Below are 23,281 nucleotides of genomic sequence, written 5' to 3'. Positions count from 1 at the left end.
AATGTGGGAGCACTCCAGAAAAACCACAAAAACAAATATTTACATGGTGAAAAAAGGAAATGTGTGCTGACAACTTATTGTCGGTACAAAATGATAATAGTAAAATAAGTCACCTGTTTTCACAATATGTGACCTGCAGGTCCATGTTCACTCGGAAGACAAACATGTTGCTTTCCATACGGACTTCGTTAAGCGTGGAGGGCGGGAGCGTGTGGGCGAGAGCAACCAACCCCATTGGACGACGGACAGAGCGTGTAGAGCCGGGGACAAGAGCAGGGCGGCAACGTATTCGTCCCGTTACGTGGATTACCTGACAAGTAAAGTAGGTACCCTAAATACGAAGCTAGACAGGACAGCAAACTAATGCATCAATACATCCAGGCGGAACTTGAACCGAGTAATGGAACAGGGTGAGTACAGTAAACAAAATAACAAAACAAGATTAGAGCTACTCTAACATCACAGCACTAAGAGCAGCAATCTTTGTGACATAAGGCAGCTCAGTGCATGATAAGGTCACAGCCATACAACAAAACTGCAGTAAAACACAAAAAGAACTCTACACACTTCATGCCCTACTCCACCGAAAACAGAAAAACATAAAAATGCATGTCAGTGTTTAGTGATGCAATACTGTAATGAGTACTATATAGTACAACTAGTTCACAGTTTCGCAACATGTGCACAAATACTTCAAAATGTGCAAGATTATCTCATGATATTGATGTAATACAAAAAACAACACAATTATTATTCTTACTGATGTTAAGATATTGGGACTTACTGATCGTTAGAGTTACATATTTAATGAAAAGTTGATTATTTGTGTAATGAGCCTAGAGTTGGCAGCTAGCAGTTTTAAAACCAGTGTCATCTTAATAAGGTTGATAAGTGCTGCTTTTATATTTTTTTTTCACTTAATGACTGTTAGTATTCTATTTTATTTATTTATTTTGCCACTGTAGATATTTCCAAATGGCTGAATTTGCAATTCTTATATGCTGGGAAAAAGTTTAAACCTAACCTTACATTAGCCAGCAGATCTGCTATGTGAAGCAATATGTGGGGGGGGGGGCAGCATTGCGTTACTCTCCCTTTATCTTTTTAGAACGTTCTAATATTAACTTTGTCATTGCTGAATTCGAACTGTGGCAAGATACGTGCAACCAACCATGGATTCCAACAAGAAGGATTTTATTTGTGTTCATAATACAGGGCTTTATATCTAATTCCTGGTTATTTTGTGGCTTGAAACAAACACAGGTTTCTGAAAATTCAAATCATGCATGATATGTTCCCTTATTTTATGACTGCCATTGCATTTTTTACAACGCTTAAGTAGCTGGGTGAGAAATTATTTGTCCATGTGAACAATCAGCGAATATGAAGGGATAAAATAACAGGTAGAAATATTGGAGCAGATTGGCGAGTAAAAAAAAATATCCAGAGCCACTTTTCTTTGTCATAGCTGAATAAAATTATATTGAACGAAAGAAAGAAATATCCAGAGATTAAAATCTGCATATTTTTCCTTTAATCAGCAGGTTGAAACAGTGAGAGGTCAGATCTTTTTTTTTTTTTACAGATTTACACTAAAACCAAACATTAACCAATGAAATGTGCTTTGATTAATTCATTTTAGTTTCTTACACAATAGATAAAGTTGAGAGTTATGTTTAGTTCCGGTCTTCTTTAATGCATTATGCTTTAATAAGTAAAAGTTACAGTCAATTAAAAACATAAATTATAGAATTATTTAATAACTTTGGAAAAGGTACAAACTGGAATTGTCAGACAGCAGCAAAACTGAAATAATCACTATTAGCCACTGAAAGCCTGATCTTTGGAAAACTCTCTACCCTGGAGCACTTTCTATGACATAATTAATATAACTTAAAGGCATAGGAGTATTATAAAAAAAAAAAAAAAAATCAATGTAACTTCTGCCTGATGCTGTTTAAGATATATTTTTAGTTTATGGAAAGCTACTTTTAAATACCTTGTATCCTGAGGACTTGACATGCAGGCCTCTTTTGGTGAGTGTGGACTTCATGCGGATGAAAAACCCACGTTCTGGAGGATCGTCAGCAGTAAAATGAGGACTAGAGGGACCTGCTGTCAAGATAATAATAAAGATTCAAATAAGTAATGAGAATAAAACAAAACAAAACTACTATCTCTGCTGATTCTGTTTGGGCAGACCTTGAAAATAGAAATTAAGGGCTTATTACAAGACAAAAAGTACCAGGTTCAGGGGTACCGGCAAGTGAAGAGGTGGAGGCGGTGCTGGAAGCGCTGTCAGGGGCCGTGTGGCAGCCAGCTTCAGCCCGCAGATGAGGTTTGATCCCCAGCCGCTCGGCCATCTCCACGTGGTCCGCCGGGTGGATGTAGTCAAACACACTGCTGCCGGTCAGCTCCACCTGAAGGGAGACACAGCCAAAATTCCAACGCTAGGAGCACAAACAGCTACACGTGTGCAGCTACATCTCACACAGGGGGGAAAAAATCAATATATGTTATGACAGGAAAATGAAAGCCCTGCTCAGGGTTACTACTCAACAAGGAGTGAGGAAGTTGTAAGGCGCCCCCACCCATCTTCCACACTCACACACATACCCAATCCAGCCTCAGAGGGCTATGTCACTACAGTGGTACACAAATAAAACCAGGAGAGATAAAAATCAATTGTATTTGTTGATTAAAAACAGCTGAACCCCAACTATCTCAAAAGGTCACATTACTATTCTTCCAATTGTGTCTCTCCCTGCTCCTTTCTGTTACAGTCTTCCCCAGCCGGTATAAAGAGAGGTGGAACAGCTCTATACGATGCTATCATCATAATGCATCACAGTCGCATCTCTAATCATTTAAAGGTAATAATGGTGCTGCTGTTGCATAGCATCTATAAAAGCTGCACAATCTGAGATGGTGTGATTCCATCTGAAGGTATATAAATGAGTCTGCATGTGTGCCTGAGAGAAGGAAACAATATCGAGGTGGAGGTTGGGGTGTATAGGCCTACTATTATGGAATGCAGCTTCTGTTACATCTGTGAATGTTTGTGTATTTCCCCAATGTGTGTGTGTTTGTGTGGCCAAACCATCCCATCTGATAAAACCCACGGCCACAGCAGCCTCACACCCTTGTCTGTAGGACACAGCCATTTATTACCGGATTAGAGCCATTTACTGCTGGCTTTATGGGAGCTCAGCTGGTCCTCAAGGACATCACAGTCGGGGAAGAGGAAGAGAAGAGCAAAGAAGGAGGGAGTGGAGGAATGAGCCCAAAGGATGCAAGAGGGAAAACCCCATAAGAGAACCGTAGGTTCTACCTGTTTCAACTTGGAAGAGCCCACAGGAGTCCCACTGGAACTTCAAAGAACACTGTTCAGAAATGTGATTTTTTTAACACAACACTGTGGAAAATGGAAGGATATGGAGGGTGATGATGCTTCAGGTGGTTGAAGAAGAGGAAGTACATCCTCCCGTCCGTTTGCATTACAGAAGGTGTATCGCCTTTGGCTCCAGAGTAAAGTCTAAAAACCACACAATGAATAGTTTAAACTTGCCGACATGTAAGTCTAGAAAACTCTGCAACATTTGTTACTGCATATGATCTCTTCCATGACCCTTTCCTGTAAATGTTCAGGAATTCCACTTTACATTTGACAAAATCTGAATAATAAGTCTTCAAGGTTCGAGTCGTCAGATGACAATTCAACCTTTGGAGAGCATCTGTGAACATCCGTTTCCAAGTCTTGCCACAAAACCTGATTTGGATTTAGGTTTGGAAATAACTACACCAATATGACAGATAAATCCTATTTTAAGTCTAGCTTAATGTTTAGATGGTTTCCATGGTGAAATGTGATTCTTTAATCTCTCCTAAGACCTTTGCTGCCTCTAACATGGTTTCTTTCCAGGTTCTCCCTCTATCCAGCTTCACCCATCTTTCAATCAATCTCTAACTAGCTTCAATGTTTCTACCACCTTAAATGTCCCCCACACCTTTATTCCTGACCTTTCTACTTTGTTTCTTGGTATTTGTTATGCTACATGTTCATCAACAAAACATATATGGAGTATCAATACTTCTGCAATGTCCATTTTAGGTCCTGGCTGATCTCAACTTGTTTATTTCTATTGCCTATGCTTACTTACACATGTGGTGCAGATATTAGCATAAATCATTAAACTATCTGGGTAGTCTCATCCAGCATTCTCAGTGGGCTTGTAATAAAACACTCTAATTCCCATAGCATACTGCTAACATCATGTTGTGTCTTCAACAAGCTCTTCTCTGCCACCCCATAACTATTTCCAACCACGATACACAGCAAATCTTTAATTCTTAAAGTGTAAAATACAAAACCATTTCAAATCTAGCAGCCTTTTCCATAAAGTGTTTGTTCCGTTTCACTTTTATTCCCAATAAAATTAAAGATGTCAAAATTTTTCTGACTAACGTTCCGTTTTGTATTCAGAAATAATACAACTACAACGTCAAACCTCATTTTGTTTAATTGTCATTGTATTAAATAAAACAAAACATGATTGTGTTATGGGAGGAAAAATATACAAGGTCATAGAAATCGTTTATTCTTGATTAAGAATCAATCAGAATCAGAAAACCTGGAAAATGCGGTGCAAATTTATTTCACCTGAGTCTACTTTGTCCATTCTTCTTTGCAAAATAGCTAAAGCTCAGTCAGAGTGAAAAAAGGATATTTATCTGCAGACTCTTGATCAGATTTAGGTCTGGTCTAGTGGCCTGTATTGGGATTTGGATCCCATGGAACAAAACACTAATCTTACAAGAGCAGTCAGACAGGTATTAGGTCACTGCAGGCGGAAACAGTTGGTTTAAAATAGACATTTGGTCACATGATGTTGGAAATTGGAAAGAACTTAGACTGTTCAATGAAGACAACATTACAAAGAAATATCTTTCATAATTAAATCTCCTTATAAATCAAAATACAGCAGGTTTTATTCAAAGAAGCAAATTCAGACCATGATCTTTGGTGTAAATTTAACTAATTGAACACCACTTGACAAAAAGCCACATGTTTTTCTACAGTAAGTGGGAAAAAGATTCATTATTCAACTCAAAGTCCAATCAAAAGTCCATTGATATCAGAGCTGAAAAAACACCAAAATACCTGATTAATAGACAATCAAGTCCTAAAAAGGATGTGAAATTCACATAAATGTCGTTCTACCCTTTCAAAGCTTACGAGATTCATTTCAAATGTGAGTTAAGTGGGTCATCAGAGCAAGCATTGACTGTCTATGTATTTTAGAAGACACCTGCAGTAGACTAACCCTAACGTCTCTCAGCTATATAATCTCTCTGCATCATGATGCCAAGTAAGACAGGTGTTCCTTTATTTCACTGTTATACTTTCATATATCTGTGTTTTTAACCATGCCACAAGTTCAGCAACCAAATTCTGCTTTAAAAATATAAACATTCTTAGATATATCATTCAGAGGGGCAGGCAAACAGACAGACAGATAGAATTTTGGTCAATATATTTGATTTTTTTCTGCTCTTGTTCACCTGCAATAAAACATTCAGTAGGTATATCTTTATTAAATTATACAGTGAATGAATGAAAGAGGTAGCTGTGAGTTTGGCTGGTAATGATCAGAAATTCAGAGGGAGGAGAATTTCATAAATCAGTCCTGTGCAGATCTTAGATGGGGGCCATTTTAAAACAATAATATATCAGATTTAAAGGTATAGTGGAGGATGTTCTTTTTCCGGGTGGATAGTCAAAATAAGTGGTCTAGGTAATTGTCAATCATTCTGGTGACATGTTTACGTAAGACTGCCCTATGTGCTCGTCCCCATTTTCGTCTGACATAGTGGAGAATTGCAAATATTCTTTTGGAAAGTAAGCTTGTATGAGCGATGCAAACAGCAACTTTTAAACAGAGCGTGCATGAGGAGAAATTGATCTGTGCATGCCCTCGCACGCGCTTAATAGGCGTGCTATCTTGGGAGCGGGTACAGGGTTGTGCATGTGCATTTTTATTTAAAGTGGAGAGCACGGGTCTTTTTAAAAATGTGCAAAAAATAATTCACAATACCTCTAAAATCATTTCAATTTGGCTTTGACTGTATCTGTATAATAGTCTCTTCAGCCTAATGTATTTGGAAACTTCTGTTTACATCCATCAACCTGCCGGTTATTTCTAACTAACCCAAACTGCCCATATCAAGATGTTGCTACCACCTTAAGCCTATGTGTTGATGTGCGTGTTAGAAACTGTTAGTTTCCCATCACACACACATTCAGATGTGCTTTTCTCTTGCAAAAGGACCTTATTGACTGTGTCGATCACACAATTTGTCACAAACTGTATATCAGACTTTTTACTAGTTTCTTTCTTGTTTGGTTTTGTTATTTTTTTATCTAAAGATCTGATTTGTGAAGTGTGTGATTTACAGATATCCTAGCAACAAATTCTCCACCTGATTGCGAATTTCTGCTGCTCCTTCAGTCACCATCCAGTATTGGGATCAACAATCCTAACTGATAACAGTTGTTGTATCCTCCTTTCGGCTGGTTTGCATGCTACTCTCACACAAGTAGTACACATATTAGCATAAATCATCATTACTAACGTGGTAGTCGCATCCAACATCCTCAGTGGGCTTTAAATAAAACACTCTTATTCTCTTAGCATGCTGTTTGCATCATGTTGCGTCTTCTTCTCTGGCAAACCTTAAGCATTTCAAGCTGTGAATGCAGATCCCACAGGGAGAATGTTTTCTTTCCTACTGTGACAGACAAAACAAGTTTTAATATTCCAGACAGTTTCCATCGAAGTTTAAGGGTTCAAGATTGTAGTTCCCTTTCTGAATCAGTTATTTACTTTCATCACTTTGCAAATAATATCTTTTGTTAGGTTTAAAAACGTACCACTACTTTATCATGACTTTGAATAATCTTCCGTTTTTTTTTTCTCAAAACAGATCTCCCACAATTCTTTATACATTGAAATTCCAGACAGACGATAAGGTTGACCATTCTGCAAACGCCACAACAAAGTGTAATCATAAACTGAATATACAGTAGAATGCACTTTTACATTACATTGCTTTAACATATAGCTTGTAGCTATATTATGCCCATTTTTATAAATACAATTTATTTTTGCCTTTATATTTGTTGTTTAATAAAGTAATACACACTGTAAGACTTGGACTACATGTAAAACCAGGAAAAAGTTCATTAGTTTCTGTCCCTCATTTCAGAAAAGGCTGGTTAAATATCATATCATCAAACACACAGCCATCAATTCTAGTATTTCTATAAAATCTGGCTTAGAGATAAGAAAACCCCCAAACTTCACAGTCCCAGAAAGTTATTTTATTTAAAAAAAAGATAATTAACTTAAAACACCTGCATTGGTTTCCTAAGCCTCTAAATCTAGGACTGTAGTCTCAAACTGTTCGTTCTAGTGTGCTGGTTTAAATACATCTCTGCTTCATTACACCTGACGCCGATATATGCTCATTAGCAGAGGCTGGCTGAATCCTAGTGAGGGAGTTTATCCATTTGTTTTAGGAGTGTATGGTGCATTGAAAGATGGAAAGACACTTGAAGAATTAGATTTTAAATGTTCTACTATTTGAGAGGCTCATAGACACCTTCATTAAGGCATCGGTGTCAGTATCGTATTGGAAATGGAAACGTTGTATCAGAACACCCCTACTTCCCATAAAAAGATAGGTTTTTTTTTTATTTATTAAAAAATATAAAACTAATCGTATGATGAAGTTACTGTGATAAACATGCAACACTTTATTAAGGGGAGAGCGGTGAGGGGATAGAGTATGTCACATTTTGGTTGTCATAGTGGAAAAAAAAGCAAACTTATCATTTTAGCATAACAACATTGTTTTTTTAATTTGGATGTGTTTATTTTGCCCTGTTGTCAATATACTGTCTGGAGAAACAGACACATACGCTTTCATAAAAGAAAGAATGGAAGGAGTGGGTTTGGAAAGTCAGCAACCTTTAAGATGCCAACAATGTCTTTAATGTTAAAAGAAGTAATAAGTCAATTTCTTGCATTTTAACATGGTAACATCAGTTTTTTTTCCTGATTCCTCTTTCTCTCTGTATGTATATGTATGTATATTTTTATCGCAATCATTTTTGTGCAGCACCATTATCTTAATTCTGACGTTATTGTTTTTTTTTCATATCAGCATTAAAACTTTAAAACATTTGCTGTGTTTCGCCTTTCTTTGGATTAAGCTTAGATTGCACTCTTATGAACTCAAGTTCTATTCCTATTTAAAGAAAATTCAAATAATCTGCCAGTCTAGATGGGCAAATGATATAAAAGAGACAGAATCTCCCTGTCTTGTGGCATTGGAAAACAAGGTAGTGAGGCAAACAGGTCCTTATGGGCTTTACGGGGCTTAAGACCTATCCGAATAATATCACTCCATCACAGGCGGGAGGGAGGGATTGAAAAACGATCAGACAGAAATTAGAAGATGAGAAAAAGACGGTGCAATCGAGAGGATGAGCAAGGCTCAGACACAAAAACAGGTATGGGATGGAGAGCAAAAGAGACGTGAGGAGACATCGAGATCATTCAAATCTCTTTGAGAGTGTGCACGGGTGGGGTGCATATACGAGCCAACAGCGCGCCTCTGTTTCCCTGCGTATGTGACCAGACTGTCTGTTTTCTTTTTTTTTTTCTGTCATTGTCTGTGTGTCCATCAGAACATCTGTGTGTGTGCGCAGAGTGAGACCCACGTGCATGTATGTATGGTGGTGTGGAGGGGATGAGGGGCAGCGTGCAAGGTGGGGGGAGGAGGAGAGACATGATATAAATAATAGCAGGGGGCTTTAATATGTATGAGGCATCCGGGCAGTGGTCCACAACACACTAGAAGCCTTCACTGAGTGATGGGAGAGGGTGGAAGTAGGGAGGGAGGGGGTGAGGGGGGGGGGCTGCATACTAACCATTCGCAGATCAATTCTCCCCTCCCTCAATCTCCCATCCTTCCTCCTTTCTCTTTAGCCTATTTATCCTTTCCCCCCCCCCCTTCCGCTGGACATTACTCTTACTCCTTCATCTCTGTCTCCTCCTGATTCCACCCCATTTTTTTGTCCCTCCTGTCCACTTCAAGATGTTAGGAGGTTTATACCCAAGATTTGCTGGAAAATAAAGCGAATAAATAAATACCTGTAGAGGTGTCAGGGGGTTGGGCGACGGGCTGTGCCCTTGTTCAAGGTGCCTGACCTAAGCTAAGTCAGCTAAGCAACCCCACTGTCAGGGGAGCAGCCCGGGTTGTAAGCTGGGGCAGAGGGGTCAGATGGATGGGGGGACGGGGACGTGAGACGCAAGGCAGGGGGGCCGTTCCACGGGGGCTATATGCCCTCTAAAACAAACCACCAGTTATACTTTTCTACTCAGAGCCTCGTTTGTTTGTCTGTCCTTCTCTCTCCCTGGTGACCACCTCCACTCGCCAACAAAGCATACCAAAGTGGTTTTGTCCTCCCCCTCACTCCTTTCTTTCCATGTTTCTTGTTTTGTATATTTTTTTCCCCTCCAACCTTGTTTGCACCCGTAAACACTCGATACGCTCCCTCTGACATATTTTCTCTCTTGGTCGTCTCTTTCCGATCATAAACCTCGCCCGCTCACATCCTTTTAGGCAGGTAGTAGCGGCTGTGTGTTGTGTGGTGGTTGTGTGTTCAAGGTTTCGAATGTAATCTTCGATCATAAATAATTTCATTAGAATGCTGATGGCTTAGGCCCTGTTTGAGTAGATGTGATGGGTTAGGCCATCTGCTCACCTGATAAGAACAGCTCTGTTTTATTAGCGTCTCCACAGAAGCCTCGGCTGCCTTGTTTACCTAGGCAATCCCAGAGCGAATTTCATTCCTACTGCACATTTAAGCTCTATTTACACACTCACTGTCTCACTCTTTTCCTCCCTTATTCCCCTGCTTTATTTCCTTTCTGTGTGTTAATTGTCTGTCTGGTTCTCCCTTTCCCGTCATTTCTTCCCTCCTGTCACTGCATCATCTTTCTGGCCTAACATAGTTCATTATTGCAAGTGAACATGCAGATGTGCATTTTTTAACATCTGTTTAAACTGAAAAGGTTAAAAAAAAGTTCCACCACAGCTTCAAGCAACTTTCATCAACACATTTTCCCTAAAAGTCAAACACTTGAGCTTTAAATCATTAAAGATTAACAAAATAATTTCTATTTGTTAAATGCCATAATAATGATAGCTTGATGGTGTTATGGCTTATGAAACTTTAAATAAGTTAACAAAATGTTAGAAGTAATTGGAAATATATTAAGGCCCATATCAAGTCCCTGATTGTCAAGTGGTTTAAGTCTTTGAGTGTAATACAGGAGACCTGGGTTGTAATACTTGGTACATTTCCCTGCCACATTAATCTGTTTAGTCATATGAAAGTAAAAACATCAAACAAGTTTAGCCATCACACTGGTCTGGTAGGAGACAGATTATGGCTGAAGGAGAATAATGTTTTATTTCGAGGTAAAATGTGTATAATAACCTGAAGACAAAAGGAGAACGACTTCTTTGATATGTAAACCTTTATATTAGTCTCAGCGCTCAATGCGAAGGGCAGCATTCTGTGAAGCATGGCATACAGAGGATAAAAAAAGTACAAAGTTTAAGTTAGTGATGCCTGAAGATTGCTGTTTAATTGTACGTCAAATTTGTCCAGTGAAGCATACACAACAGTTTGAAGTCAGCATCTAAGTCAAGATTCATATTCTTCACTAAACTGAAGGGCTACACTGCAAAAAATTTAAATCTAAATACCGTAAGTTCTTTTTTTTCTTAAAATAAGAGCATTTTTCTTACATTGAGGAGGTAAGTGAGACACTTTGCCAATGGAACGAGACAATTTACATTTGAATGAGAAAACAATTGCATTGTCTTATTTCAAGTGCGTTTGATCTCATTATCTTATTTTAAGAGTAAAATTATTAATTCCATTACTTTATTAAAGACATGTTTGCTTATTTCTAGATCGTTTTAGCAGTGTAATTTGGTGTTTCCTGCATCCCAGTGTTGCAATGATTTTGAACATTTATAGTTCTAAGCTCTAGCATAAGACAATAAGACCGGTTAAAACCTGTGTTAATTAGAGCTACTCAGTATATTATATTGCAGTATCAAAGCTATATTAATCTGTACAATACCAGAGGCACAAAGATCTGTTTGCATAAAATGTTTGGGAAGATACTGTATCTTAAACATCTGTGCAATTTCTCTATTAGTATAAAGTTTGCTCGGCTGGAGGCCTGTCTCGAAGTTAAAAGCCCAACTTTAATTTATGTTTAAAACTGAGCTGCTAAACCTCAAACAATATCTGTAATCTATACATTCATAAAAATATTACCCAAATGAAAGGTTTTCTTGATGGTAAAAGTACAATGAAGTGGTCAGACTTTTTATTTATCTGCACAGGATACTGATTTCCTAAAACATGAATTTGATTTCTGATGTATAAAGTAGTGAAAAATGGTTTTAGCAAGGGTAGCATATTACATTATTGTGTTACAAAGTTAGCCCCATGTTAAAAAAGAAAAATTAAATGGTGTGCCTTATTAAAGCATTTTATGCAAACCGAGTTTCACTTGCATCTTCGGCAGGTTATAAAGGTTTTACTTTGGAGCTACGACAGACAAAAGAATGATTAACACTGATCAATAGCTTTTCGTTGTACAGTTGCTATGTGAATGTTAAACTCTGTAATAGGACAGAGCTAGGGTCTACAGAACAACATTATTCTTTTTATTGCCATCAATAGCAATAAATCACTGCAAGTTTTCACGTAGAAATACACTCAATTACTCCTGTAATTGTACTTTTTTCTCCTTCTCCCTCATGCTGTACCCATCCCTCTTCATCTTCCTCTTATCACACCTCCTCTCCTTTCCTACCCCTCTCTTTCTCTCGCTTGCTGTCTCTATCTATCTTCCCATCCCCCTTGGTGTTTTCCCCCCCTCCCTACAATCAATGTGGCTTTTAAGATGCCTATCGATTTGTTCCCCTAGACAGGCCCAGCGCGCTGGGGCGACACTTTGATTGCTGGGCCAGTAATTACTGTTATTATTTATGCATCTGGGCAAAATGGCAGGACTTAACATTCACAGTACAAGAGGCCACAGGCAATCAACAGAGGTGAACACCTGGAGCAGTTGGGAGGGAGCAAAAAAAAGGAGAGCCACTCTGGGAATGAGCAGAAGGAGTTTAGTCAAAGACACTCACACAAACACACACTCCTGGGACACAATTTAGAAATGGAGTTAGAACATAGGTAAATGCATCCAAATTAATTTAGATACATAATACAAAAACATGCAGGTAACCTGAATTGGCCAAAATATGGCCTTATTGACTATGACCTCTGACCAGCCAAACAGAAATGCGTAAAAATATTAATTTTGTCTTATTAGTTGACACACATTAGTGCATAGGTCTCAAACTCCAGTCCTTAAGGGCTTGCAATCCTGCAACATTAAGGTGAGTCTCCGCTTTAACAGGTGGCTTTAACGGAGAGGTCTACATAGTTTCTAATATATGCACAACTCAACTACTTCCTGAACTTAAAGGGGAACATTGTTTTTTTTTTTACATTGGGCCCTTGATTTTACGTTATTACATAATGTTCTACTCACCTATATATTAGTTTTGTGTCATTTGGAGCTGTTCCAAAGATACTCAGCTTTGTTATATCCAAGTAACGTCTTCCTATGGGCAACGAGTTGAAGGCACAAACTAAACTGTTCATAATTTATCATTTATTTTACGCCAGCATTCATAACATGTAGACGAATCACGGTCCCCCAGACATCCGTGGTGAAATTTTTTATATTTATATTTCTTAAAACAAAGCGGAGTGTGTATGACGTCATTCGCGCACCGGCTACCATTCATTCATCCTGTCAGCTGAACTGCTGCTAGTTTTACTCACATGCCTGGAAGATGTCTAGTGCTACTACCACAGATGATCTCGCTCTCGAAATGGAATTGAACGATTCAGATTAGCTAGCTGAATGAATAGAATGGGTAGAGCGTAGCCGCCTGTGGCCCGGGCTGCCTGTCACAACTCCAGTCCGACGCGCGGATGACGTCATACACACTCTTGTCTTACACACTTTGTTTTAAAAAAATATATAAATATAAAAAATATAACCGTGGATGTCTGGGGTAGTGTTTTACCTACATGTTATGAATGCTGGCGTACCATAAATGATAAATTATGAACAGTTTAGTTTGTGCCTTCAACTCGTTGCCCATAGGCAAATTATATAAGAGAGACAGAATCTCCCTGACTTGTGGCATTGGAAAACAAGGTAGTGAGGCAAACAGGTCCTTATGGGCTTTACAGGGCTTAAGACCTATCCGAATAATATCACTTGGATATAACCTAATGGAATATCTTCAGAACAGCTCCAAATGACACAAAACTCATATGGGTGAGTAGAACATGATGTTATTACCTAAAATCAAGGGGCCAATGTAAAAAAAAAATGGTATTCCCCTTTAAGGCAGAAATTTTTTTTCTGTCTTTTTCTACTGGAGGAACTGATTAATCCAGATGTACCTCACCTCAGTAACCATGGCCAGACACACCTGTATTAATCAGCTCATCCAGTATAAAAGATAGTGAAAAAGAGCTGTCTTAAGTTCAGGAAGTAGTCTAGTTGTGCATAGAGCCCATTCAAATGTGTAGAACATCTAAAATTAGCAAGACACCAGCCTTCTGGGATTTAAGGGAGTCCACTGCCTTAGTATTAACAAATCGCCCCAAAGTGCAACACTCTAATGTGCGGAAACTCACTATCAGTAGTTAAGTGAGGAAAACACATTGCAAGCTGCTTCCATTATAAGTTAAGTGTTGTCACAGAAAGCATATTAAAAAGAAAAGAAAAACTAGTGTTCTAGGAGATGATCAAAACATGCTTGATGATAATTCGTTATTCGAATGAGAAAGACTTTTATCAGCTCAGCGTATTAAACCAATGTTGGTCTGTTTTATCCTTCAAGCTTTCGACATCTCTCAAGTGGGAAACATGGTGGGTTAGGAAATATCCGCAGCCTTTTGAACATCTCTGTGTAAAGGTAAGGGTCTACATTACAGAAGAGCAATTATCTTTCTAAAAGGGGCCATTACAGCAAAAGTGACATTGTGAAGGGAAAAACCACTTGCAACATATTTCCAAGTTTAGATTTAATAATAAACCGCCCTTTTTTGTTTTTAATCTCCTCCGGCTGCCATATATATAAGCTAAATAATACAATTTAATCCAAAATGGTGACAAAGAAATGTTATCTGGAAAAACAATGTTCAAAACGAGCAGTGTCTATTAGACTGTATGTTTTCTCTCACAATTTCATCTAATCCTAGAAAAATACTCTGAATGATGAACTGATTACACTTTTACTTATTTAAATACTCAAGATAATCTCTTTTCAAAAAGTACTCTCTGCAACAATCTTTGTTATAGTTTTGGCATAAGCCAACATTATAAGGTAGCTTATATCTTTCTCCGTTTACCTGTGCAACACAGGTTTTAGCAGGTTTTTCAGAACAGCAGCATATTTTGATTTGGAACAAGATTTGACACATTACAAGTGTTTTTGTTTTTCCTTTCTTATTGGACTCAGACAATGCCATCTAATGATGATTTGACCAAAGGAACCAAATCTGGTTGATTTTCACTTGTGTATTGAGGTTCCTGTAAGATAGCGACTCTCAAACACTGGAGTTTGCCAGTTTGGGGGGGGGGGCATAAAGGCATAACGGGGCAGTAATAAAGTATGATTATCATTTTTTTGCCCAAAAATACAGCAGAGTTGTTACAGACCAAATAGTCTGTGCAGATTACTAAATGGAAAAACTGCACCATCTAGTGTTTGGAACACAGTTACTTCACCTTTTCATTTGACTACAGGCTCAAAACCCTTTAAACTGTTCATGTAAAGTTTACAACATGAGACAATGTAAAAACATTTATGTTATTTGAAACCATAATTGCAATAAAATATTTTTAACTATTAGAAAAAGGAAAATGATTGCCGGGTAATCTTCAGTAGATCAATGCATCACTTTTTTTCCTTTTCTTTATATTGTTTTAAAATAGTAATACTATTTCACAACAACTGCTCAGCTTAAGACAGTGTGACAGAGCCTCTGCTCTTAATATAAAACAATAAATCACCATTTGTGGCAGGAAGTATTCAAAGAAATAGGGTTCTACTAGGTAATACGTTGTTTCTTTATAATCATATGTGTTTAAGAGAGTGAGGAGGACGAGGTAACCTTACCTGCGAGAGCCCCAGATAGATGGAAACTGTCTCTGAGATGTAGAGGAAGCGTCCTTCTTGACTGACCACGAAAACAAAGCCATCTAGAGACTGCGCACACACACACACCCATCCATCCACACAAACACACACAAAGGTAAACAGAAACAAGACAGACAAATTAGAGCAATTAGCATGTATCGAACAAATTGCAATGAGCTAAAGAACAAACAGCACATCACCCTTCGGCCTCTTCTCTCAATGCACAAGTGCACACACTAACGCACACACCCTACGCAGCTACACACAGCAGCTGTGAGCATCCGCTGCTTTATCAAACACACACAACCACACGTATAAACACATTTCACACAGAGATACGGAGTTTATACACCAGGGCTGTTAAATCAGCTCTAATAAAGTCAGAGGCAAAGGTTCATCCTTGATCTTCAGCCACAAACACACACACCTAGTAATCCTAAAGCAGACACAGACAGAACCAGAGTCATTACAGGCTACTGTGATTCTAATAAGAAGTGAAAGGTATACAGCCAGCCATTAGAGGTTACTTCTGCAGAGAATAATATTAATGGTCATAACAGGCGTCCAGGAATGAGTCGATGTAGCCTCACAGATGCATACGACAGGCCTGGGCCACTTGGAGTTGAAAAAAAACAAATGAAAAAAAGATTGCTTGTTTTGGCGGCCCAGGCGCTTAAAGTGGCACGGGTAATTTATGCACAACTGACACATCCAGTATGCAAATGACTGTCCGGGGTGTGGGGCGTCATGTGTCGCAGCGAGGAGAAACCAGCCGTCTGACTGTCGGAGAACTAAAGTGCAATTATCAAGCTATTACGGGAGGGAGGACGGCTGGGAGGAGGAAATAGGGGGAAAAAAATCATACAGTTTTTCTTGAGCGTTAATTTGATTCCTATCAGCGCCGTTCCCTAAGCCTCAGCCACCTCTTTAAAATGCCAGAGGAGGGGAAACACATGTGATGCTTTTTTTTGTTTTAACACTGCCTCCTCACTTCTAAATTCCCAATATCAGCCCTTTATCTGTTCCTACTTATTCCCACCTCCAGGTCCAAAGCAAAAGCTGCAGGACGATCTTCTTTGCACTTCCTCCGAGTCTTTGTACATTCTGCATTTCATCACTCCTGCAACTCCCCCTGCCCCAGAATGCCCCTCAGGCTCCATTCATCAGTCGATCCAAAGGAGAGGCAGACAACAACAGTGTCCGAGCGCCTGAGCTTTATCAGATGTTTGCGTCTGTGTATACAAATTCACTTGGGAGGCTGCCTGGAAATATAAAATTGAGGAACGCATTGAAATCTGCCATCTAAACCGTGCCTTGTGGGTTTTTTCCACATTTTGTCACATTAAAGCCATAAATCTGCATGGACTTTAGTGGGAATTTCCCTGATAAACCAACACAAAGTAATTCATAATTTTAAAGGGGAAGATTTTTGTTAGTAGGCGTGAAAATTACAAGTGTTTCTTGCATCTTTTATACCCCTGGTCTTGTTTTTAGTTCCATTTATCTCGCAATCTCACCATTTTCCTGTGCTTTCAGATGAAATGCTTTCCCAGAGCATGATGCTGGTCCATCGCAATGGTAAATCCGTTAGACACCTTCAGAGTTACTAAAACAGTTCAAGCTCAGAAAGATTGAATAATAAGACCCGCTGCTTCTATAATGAAAGCCTTTTGCTATCTATTACTAGGTTTGGATCAGTGCTGTATTTTCAGATGATTAATTGAAGTGTTGTCTGATGTTCAAAGACTGAGATGTTGTTTTACAACCTAACCCAGCTTTAAAACGCTGCAGAACCCATGTGGTGTGTTCCTCTATCTTCATGGGGCTTGTTGTTGCTTCATTAAAGGGCCTCTCGATTTATACTAACATAAAATCACACACAGCTCCACACTTTTTATTAAGGAATCAATTCAATTGGATTTTATGTAGGGGGATATCAAAGTAATGAATGCCAAATGCATGAAAACCATTTTAGATTAGTATTTGTAACCATGCATTTGCCATTTTTCTTTCACTTGAAAAACAAGAGATATTTTGCCTTTTAAATAAAAAAAACTTAATTAAACGTGTATTAAGTAAGTAAATTAAACAGGGCATCTTAGGGAATGTTAATGAAATATTTGGAAATATATGGACACATCAAGGATTTTTGTTTTATATATTTCATGTGCCATGACATTATAATAACATAAAAACTAAAGGATTTAGAGGCTTTGGTTTTTACCTGCAGGAGATGAGCCCCAAGGTGCTGCTCGAACATATCAGTGGCCAGAGAATGAGATGATCGTCTCACTGCAAAAGAAAAAGGCAAAACATTTTCAAAAATTGGAAAACATCTATGGTCGTTGTGACATTCGACAAAAAAAAAAGCACATCTGTTAACTAATATTAATAATCTCTCTGAAATGTAATAATCTTAAAGTAAAAAAAGGAAGAAAATACAGGATGGTAGAAAACTTTTTCTTTTAATCTGAAACCAATCATTAATAATTTTCTGATGTCCAGCTGTAGAAGGTAAAATATATCCCATCATTACTGAATAAAGAACAAAACAAAATCAAGCTTTAAATGACAATGAGTGATAAATCCTGTTAGATTATCACTTTTATACTGTTTGAATTGTCATTAATATGAACTTCTATAGAGCAGCAATTTTATAGGAAAATAAATAGGGATGTTTGGAGTGCTGAATTTAATGAGCTGACAGCTGCAGCTGCACTCAAGTGTTTGTCCCACAGTCTGAAAGCCTCCAAACTATCAAATCGTTTCACCCTGTTTGGTTTTGATCCCGGGAACACAAAATAAATAATATGAGGTCTACAGTCTTCAAAGAGTGTAAAGCTGGGATATATTTACCTCAAAGTCTGGAGTTAGATATGAATTCTTCATGCTCTCTTTAAGTTTAGAGGTAAACTAGAAAATCACAGTCATTTACAAATTATTGTCAGGTTACCAAAGTCACGACTGTAAGTAACAGAAACAAAACCCTGTGTGTTGTGTAAGTTTAAACATCTCTCTAACATAGGTTATACCATACAATGTTTGTGACATATATGAGATATTTTCACACTTTAAAAAATGGAGTTAATTATAACAGCTCTAAATCTTCAAACATAACCCAGAAACCTTTGAATTCGCAAGCAGAAACTCAAACTTTCTGAAGGGATTGTTGAAAGGTCATAAATATAGAGGAAGGTGCACAATTGATCAAACATAAAGACTCATCCCATGTATGGTCAGTTACAGAGTTTACGTTCACATTCTAGTATATCTGCATTGCTCTTTGAGGCATATGAAGATACACACTTTAAGTAAATAACATTTTAGTATGACCTTTGAGGACATGTGATACTGCAGTATACATGATGTAAGATTTGGCAAATCAAACTTCCAGAAAGAATTTGGAAATGTAAAGCAATTCTGTGAATGTCACAGTTCAAACACTCAACATAGAGATCTCTGACATAAATGGTTACCACTGCTATATAATGTACTTAAGAAAAAATGTTGGCGCAATGGCCGCATCATAAAGAAATCTGCTACAGTATATGCAGACACTTTTGTTGCACTGAAAAGATTCACTCATGTCGGCATGCTTAATGCTTAAAGTGGTACATCATGCAAAAAGGTTCCGATTATTTTAGCTAATTGGTGATTGTGTGTTAATAGGTAGAGTAGCCATCTTCTCAGGTGACTCCAGAAGCAATTGAGGCACTGAAAAACAACAGTTTGCTGACCGAAGCATTTCAGCTTGTTGCCTTCATCGGGGTCATGATAAAACATTAAACAGTGTGTGTTTCATTAAGAAAGTGTATAAGCATGCAAAGGAAAGGTGTTTGCAAACTGGTTTGATCGAAGCCCAAACAGGCTCCAGGCTGCAACACTTTAAACTTAGAGTTTAAATCTCTCGAGACTTCCAAAATTATTTACTTTGGACGGTGCACTTGAAATTATGTCAAATATAATAAAACATAATCAGAGGAATTCTAAAAGTAAGTCCATAACAAAAGATGTGAGCTTTATAAGAGCCATCTTGCTCTCTAGAGTAGTAGTATCTGAGAGCTGCATTTTCAATTCCAGCTTCCTTCTGCCACAGGTGGATTTAACCAAGGCACTTGAAGGTCTGAGGTACCCGTTAATGTGCGTGCTGGTGTTTGATTGGATTTGCATGCTTGACGGTGTAACTGGTTGAAAGTGTTAGTGCAAAATGTTAAGCAGCCGCTATGACTAGAAAAGAACGATTGAATTTAAGTCCACCTGCTATTTTACCAGAGATTATTTGGCCACTCAGGGGCACTCATAGACTGTGTTAGAGCATTTACTGTATATCCCAAAACAGTCAGTCAACCATTTGCCAATTAAGATAAAAAGATCCTGCAGTCATGGCACATAGTAGCTGGCACCCTCCAGATGCAATAGCACAGTGTAAATGTCAAACCCTTCAACACAATACACAAAGCATACTCAGACCAAGCACTTTTTAGATAAAGCCTTGTTACTAATGATTGGACCCCTACTAAATTCAGGACTGTCTTAATTGGACCCTGTAGTGTTTTATGTATATGTGCTTATATGCATATCTCTCATTGTCACCTGAGCTTTTACAATTCATCTTCTCCATTATGCTTAGTATATTGAGTTGCATGTGGCTGATTCTGTTAACAAGCAACTGAATCAGTGTACATAATTAAGCGTACACTATGATCTATAGCCTCCTTCCCACTAGTAAAGAGGTTGCGTTCAATGGCTTCACGTAATTTAGCGGATCAACCCCGGTCTGGTGTTCCCACAGCATGCCGATCAGCACAGAGGTGATTTTAATGTATGTCGCTTGCCGAGTCGTTTGATCCGGGTAGGCTTACATCAGTGTGCTGTACCCACTGCCACTAAAAGCCAATTATTCCTGTAATTAAACACATGTTTCGGCCAGTGGGAAAGGGGTATATGATACACACATCAACATACTTGTCATCTTCTGCTTTACCCGATACTGGGTGATGGAGGCAACAGTCTTTAGCAGAGACTTCCAGACTTCCCTCTCCTCAGACACCTCCTGCAGCTCTGCAGGGGAAACCCAACAGGGTTGTCCATGACCAGCTGAGAGACAGCTGAAAGTCCCTCTGTCATGTCCTTAGTCATCCCTCCTAGTGCGACGTGGCTGAAACACCTTTTAAGGGAGGTGTCTAGGGGGCGTCCTGGAATAAAGATGTAGATCTTATCTAGTCCGAGCCTCTCCAGATTGACCAGGCTCCTCCCCCTATCTCAGGTAAATTTCGCCAAGTCAGCTGTGCGGTGGAAGCTCCTTTCCGCCACTTGCATCTGGAGTCTTGTTCTTTGGATTAGGGTAAGAACGTAGACAAACTAGTAAAGGTTTGATTTTTTGCTCAGCTCTCTACACTGCAAAGAATATTGTGGGTTCCACACTATAGCAGCAGCTGCACAAATACATCTATCGATCTCCCACTCCATTCGCCTCTTAAAGGCTGGTTATACTCCTGCAGCAGTGTGTCGCAGTGAGCTTGTCGCAGATATTTTTGATTTATGCCCAATTTTGAAACGTGGTCTGCGCTATGTTATTCCACGAAACAACGCAAGAGCGTCAATACGAACTAGCTGTGGGTCTAGATACGGCCGAGGCAGTGGGAAGTGGAGGCAAGTTGTTCGACAACGGAGGGACATGAGGGCGAAAAAGAGCACGGATCCAGGTGGAAAAAGGGTTCCAGAGTTCTCGCCCACCTCACTCTTCTCCCTGGTCCAACTTCATGAGTCATTTTCCACAATGGCGGTCATACAAACAAAACAAGCCTGTAAGTTATCAAACAGGAAATAAGCATAGTGTAGAGCGGATGTAGATTTGACCAATCAGAGGCCTCCTATCTGCTGCACCTTCTGTGGTCACCTACAATTTTGGAGAGGTGCAGCAGAGTGTCTGCGGCAGGGGGCACATTTGCATTCACTGCAACGCACATACCACGACCTGGTTTCTGAGTATAAATCAGATTTCAGTCGTTAAGGTGGCGGTTCCCCCTCCTTTAAACTTGCATGGTCCCATAGACTTTAGCCCTATTTACAGTACCCTTTTGAAACCGTGACAAGATCGATCAGAGAACGGTAACCATGATAATTGTTGAGTGTAAATGGCGGGCACAACTGAACTGGACCACACCAGACACAACCGAACCACGCTTACATTGTACTAGTTCTTCAATAAGGCTTGGCACGGTTCAGTTCTGGCTTGGTTCTCAGATGACAACAAACAAACAAACTACATACGACAAATAAAAGTGTATCGTTTGTTGTATCCACTTCCCAAAAGCCGACTATGTCACGTAAATTCACCAAAGGCCACCTTCTTTGCTAACCTGACTCCACCTTCAACCTTCCGTTGAAGTAATTTTGGGAAGGGGCGAAAATACTGGTTATCTGATTGGCCTATGTTGGTGATAGACGGGCCAAATAAACCAATCAGATCAACGAAGCATATGATTTACTAACAGAGTGACGACGAAAACACAACCACAAGCCAGGTACAAGCCAATTGATAGATCAAACTCTTGCCGAAACCAGTCGGGAGAAGAGCAAAAACATATTTTCCTTTGAGAAAAGCCTCCAGAGCAGTGTTTTGCTCTTCTTTCAGTGAAGAAATACTCTGTAATACCGATAACATTTGCTCGATAGCCACGCTAACGCTAGTTTCATCGGCTGAAGACGCCATGTTCTTTAGACTGAACGGTCGTGCTTCTCATTGCGTCACACCTCAACCCGCCTCAAAGCCAACGCTGATTGGACGTTCGTTTGGTGAACGGCTCCAAATTTTCTTTAACGGACAGTGTCCAGACTGATTTGCGAGTGAAACCTTGAAAGCTGGCAAGATCAGGATGGTCTCACGAGGCTACTTCTTTGCTTGACTCTAAGCTAATTTTCTGAATGTTATGCTTATTTGATTTGCTTATTTACCTCTAAAGAGCAGTAGTATGATAGATAATCACTAGGAGGCGAGGAACCGTGCTCGCGTGGTGTGCGAATGGTTGTCAGGAACCAAGCTCGGTGCGGTTAACTGATTCAAGCTTGGCACGGATCAGTTTTCAGAGGGTAGTGTAAATGTGGCTTATGTTGCTGGGGGCTTAAATGCCCGTTGTAGGATCTCCCAAGGCAAACAGGCTTTGGGTAATAGGTCAGACAAAGACAGGTTAAAAAAGCTGTTTTGATGACTAGCAAATTGATGCATGTGGCATTGTTTGGTTCAGTGGAACTGGGATATCACCCTGCAGCCACACCTGTGGTTGAGGTTTGTCAGTAAGCACCTTGTCATTGGGTTCCTTCTCACAGGAACCAGCTGGACCCAGCCAAAAAGGATTGACATAAAGTCATCACGCAGTGGTTCCACCTCCAGCAGGAGGAAATATGTAGGACCGGTGCTAAGAGAATTGGGCAGCATTCAAAGGCAGGGTGACTTCATCTACAGATGCTTAAATGTGATATAAATGTATCATAAATAAAATAAGTTTTTGAAGGCATGACAAGAATAGGTGAATACATTCTTGTCTTAAAACTCTCTTAAAATATGTATTGTTGTCAAAAAAGTATTTTAAAATGTGATGCTAAAGATAAAAAGATTGCTTTTTTTATTACACAGAGAAGAGAGTGATGGGAGTAACGTTTTATGATTTTGAATTAAGAATGTTATATGATTTCAAATTTTTATAATGTTACACCACCACACCTTCAGATGACCTTGTGCACTTATAATAAAAAAACAGGCTCTTTGATCTCATCTCTTTTGCCAGGGATCCATTACCCATCACGATCAAACATTTGTTATGATGTTAAAATGAGAGGATTCTGCTACAAAACAACAATTTCATACACTGTTAAAATATCCGTAAAACAACAGAAATTA

The 23,281-nt window shown here is 39.0% G+C and overlaps 1 protein-coding gene across 4 annotated transcripts in view; it reads right to left on the bottom strand.

Annotated features, from left to right (window-relative positions):
* The window catches only part of npas1 (neuronal PAS domain protein 1), a 68,794-nt gene that overhangs the window by 7,780 nt on the left and 37,733 nt on the right, over positions 1–23,281 (bottom strand). Inside the window, exons 4-8 of one of the 4 annotated variants that reach the window (XM_038298589.1) lie at positions 17,606–17,673; positions 15,361–15,450; positions 2,246–2,420; positions 2,000–2,112; positions 114–310 (exon numbers count right to left, since the gene is read on the bottom strand). In XM_038298589.1, the coding sequence (XP_038154517.1) occupies positions 114–310; positions 2,000–2,112; positions 2,246–2,420; positions 15,361–15,450; positions 17,606–17,673 (643 nt within the window). Of the gene's footprint in view, positions 1–113; positions 311–1,999; positions 2,116–2,245; positions 2,421–15,360; positions 15,451–17,605; positions 17,674–23,281 lie in introns of all 4 variants that reach the window. The other 3 variants (XM_038298591.1, XM_038298588.1, XM_038298590.1) reach the window with 3 other exon arrangements.

This window comes from Cyprinodon tularosa, unplaced genomic scaffold, assembly GCF_016077235.1.
Source record: "Cyprinodon tularosa strain WSP-4 unplaced genomic scaffold, ASM1607723v1 ctg41, whole genome shotgun sequence".
NCBI lineage: Eukaryota > Metazoa > Chordata > Actinopteri > Cyprinodontiformes > Cyprinodontidae > Cyprinodon > Cyprinodon tularosa.
Note: the sequence above shows the minus strand (reverse complement) of the source record. Positions and strands in the feature narration are given on the sequence as shown.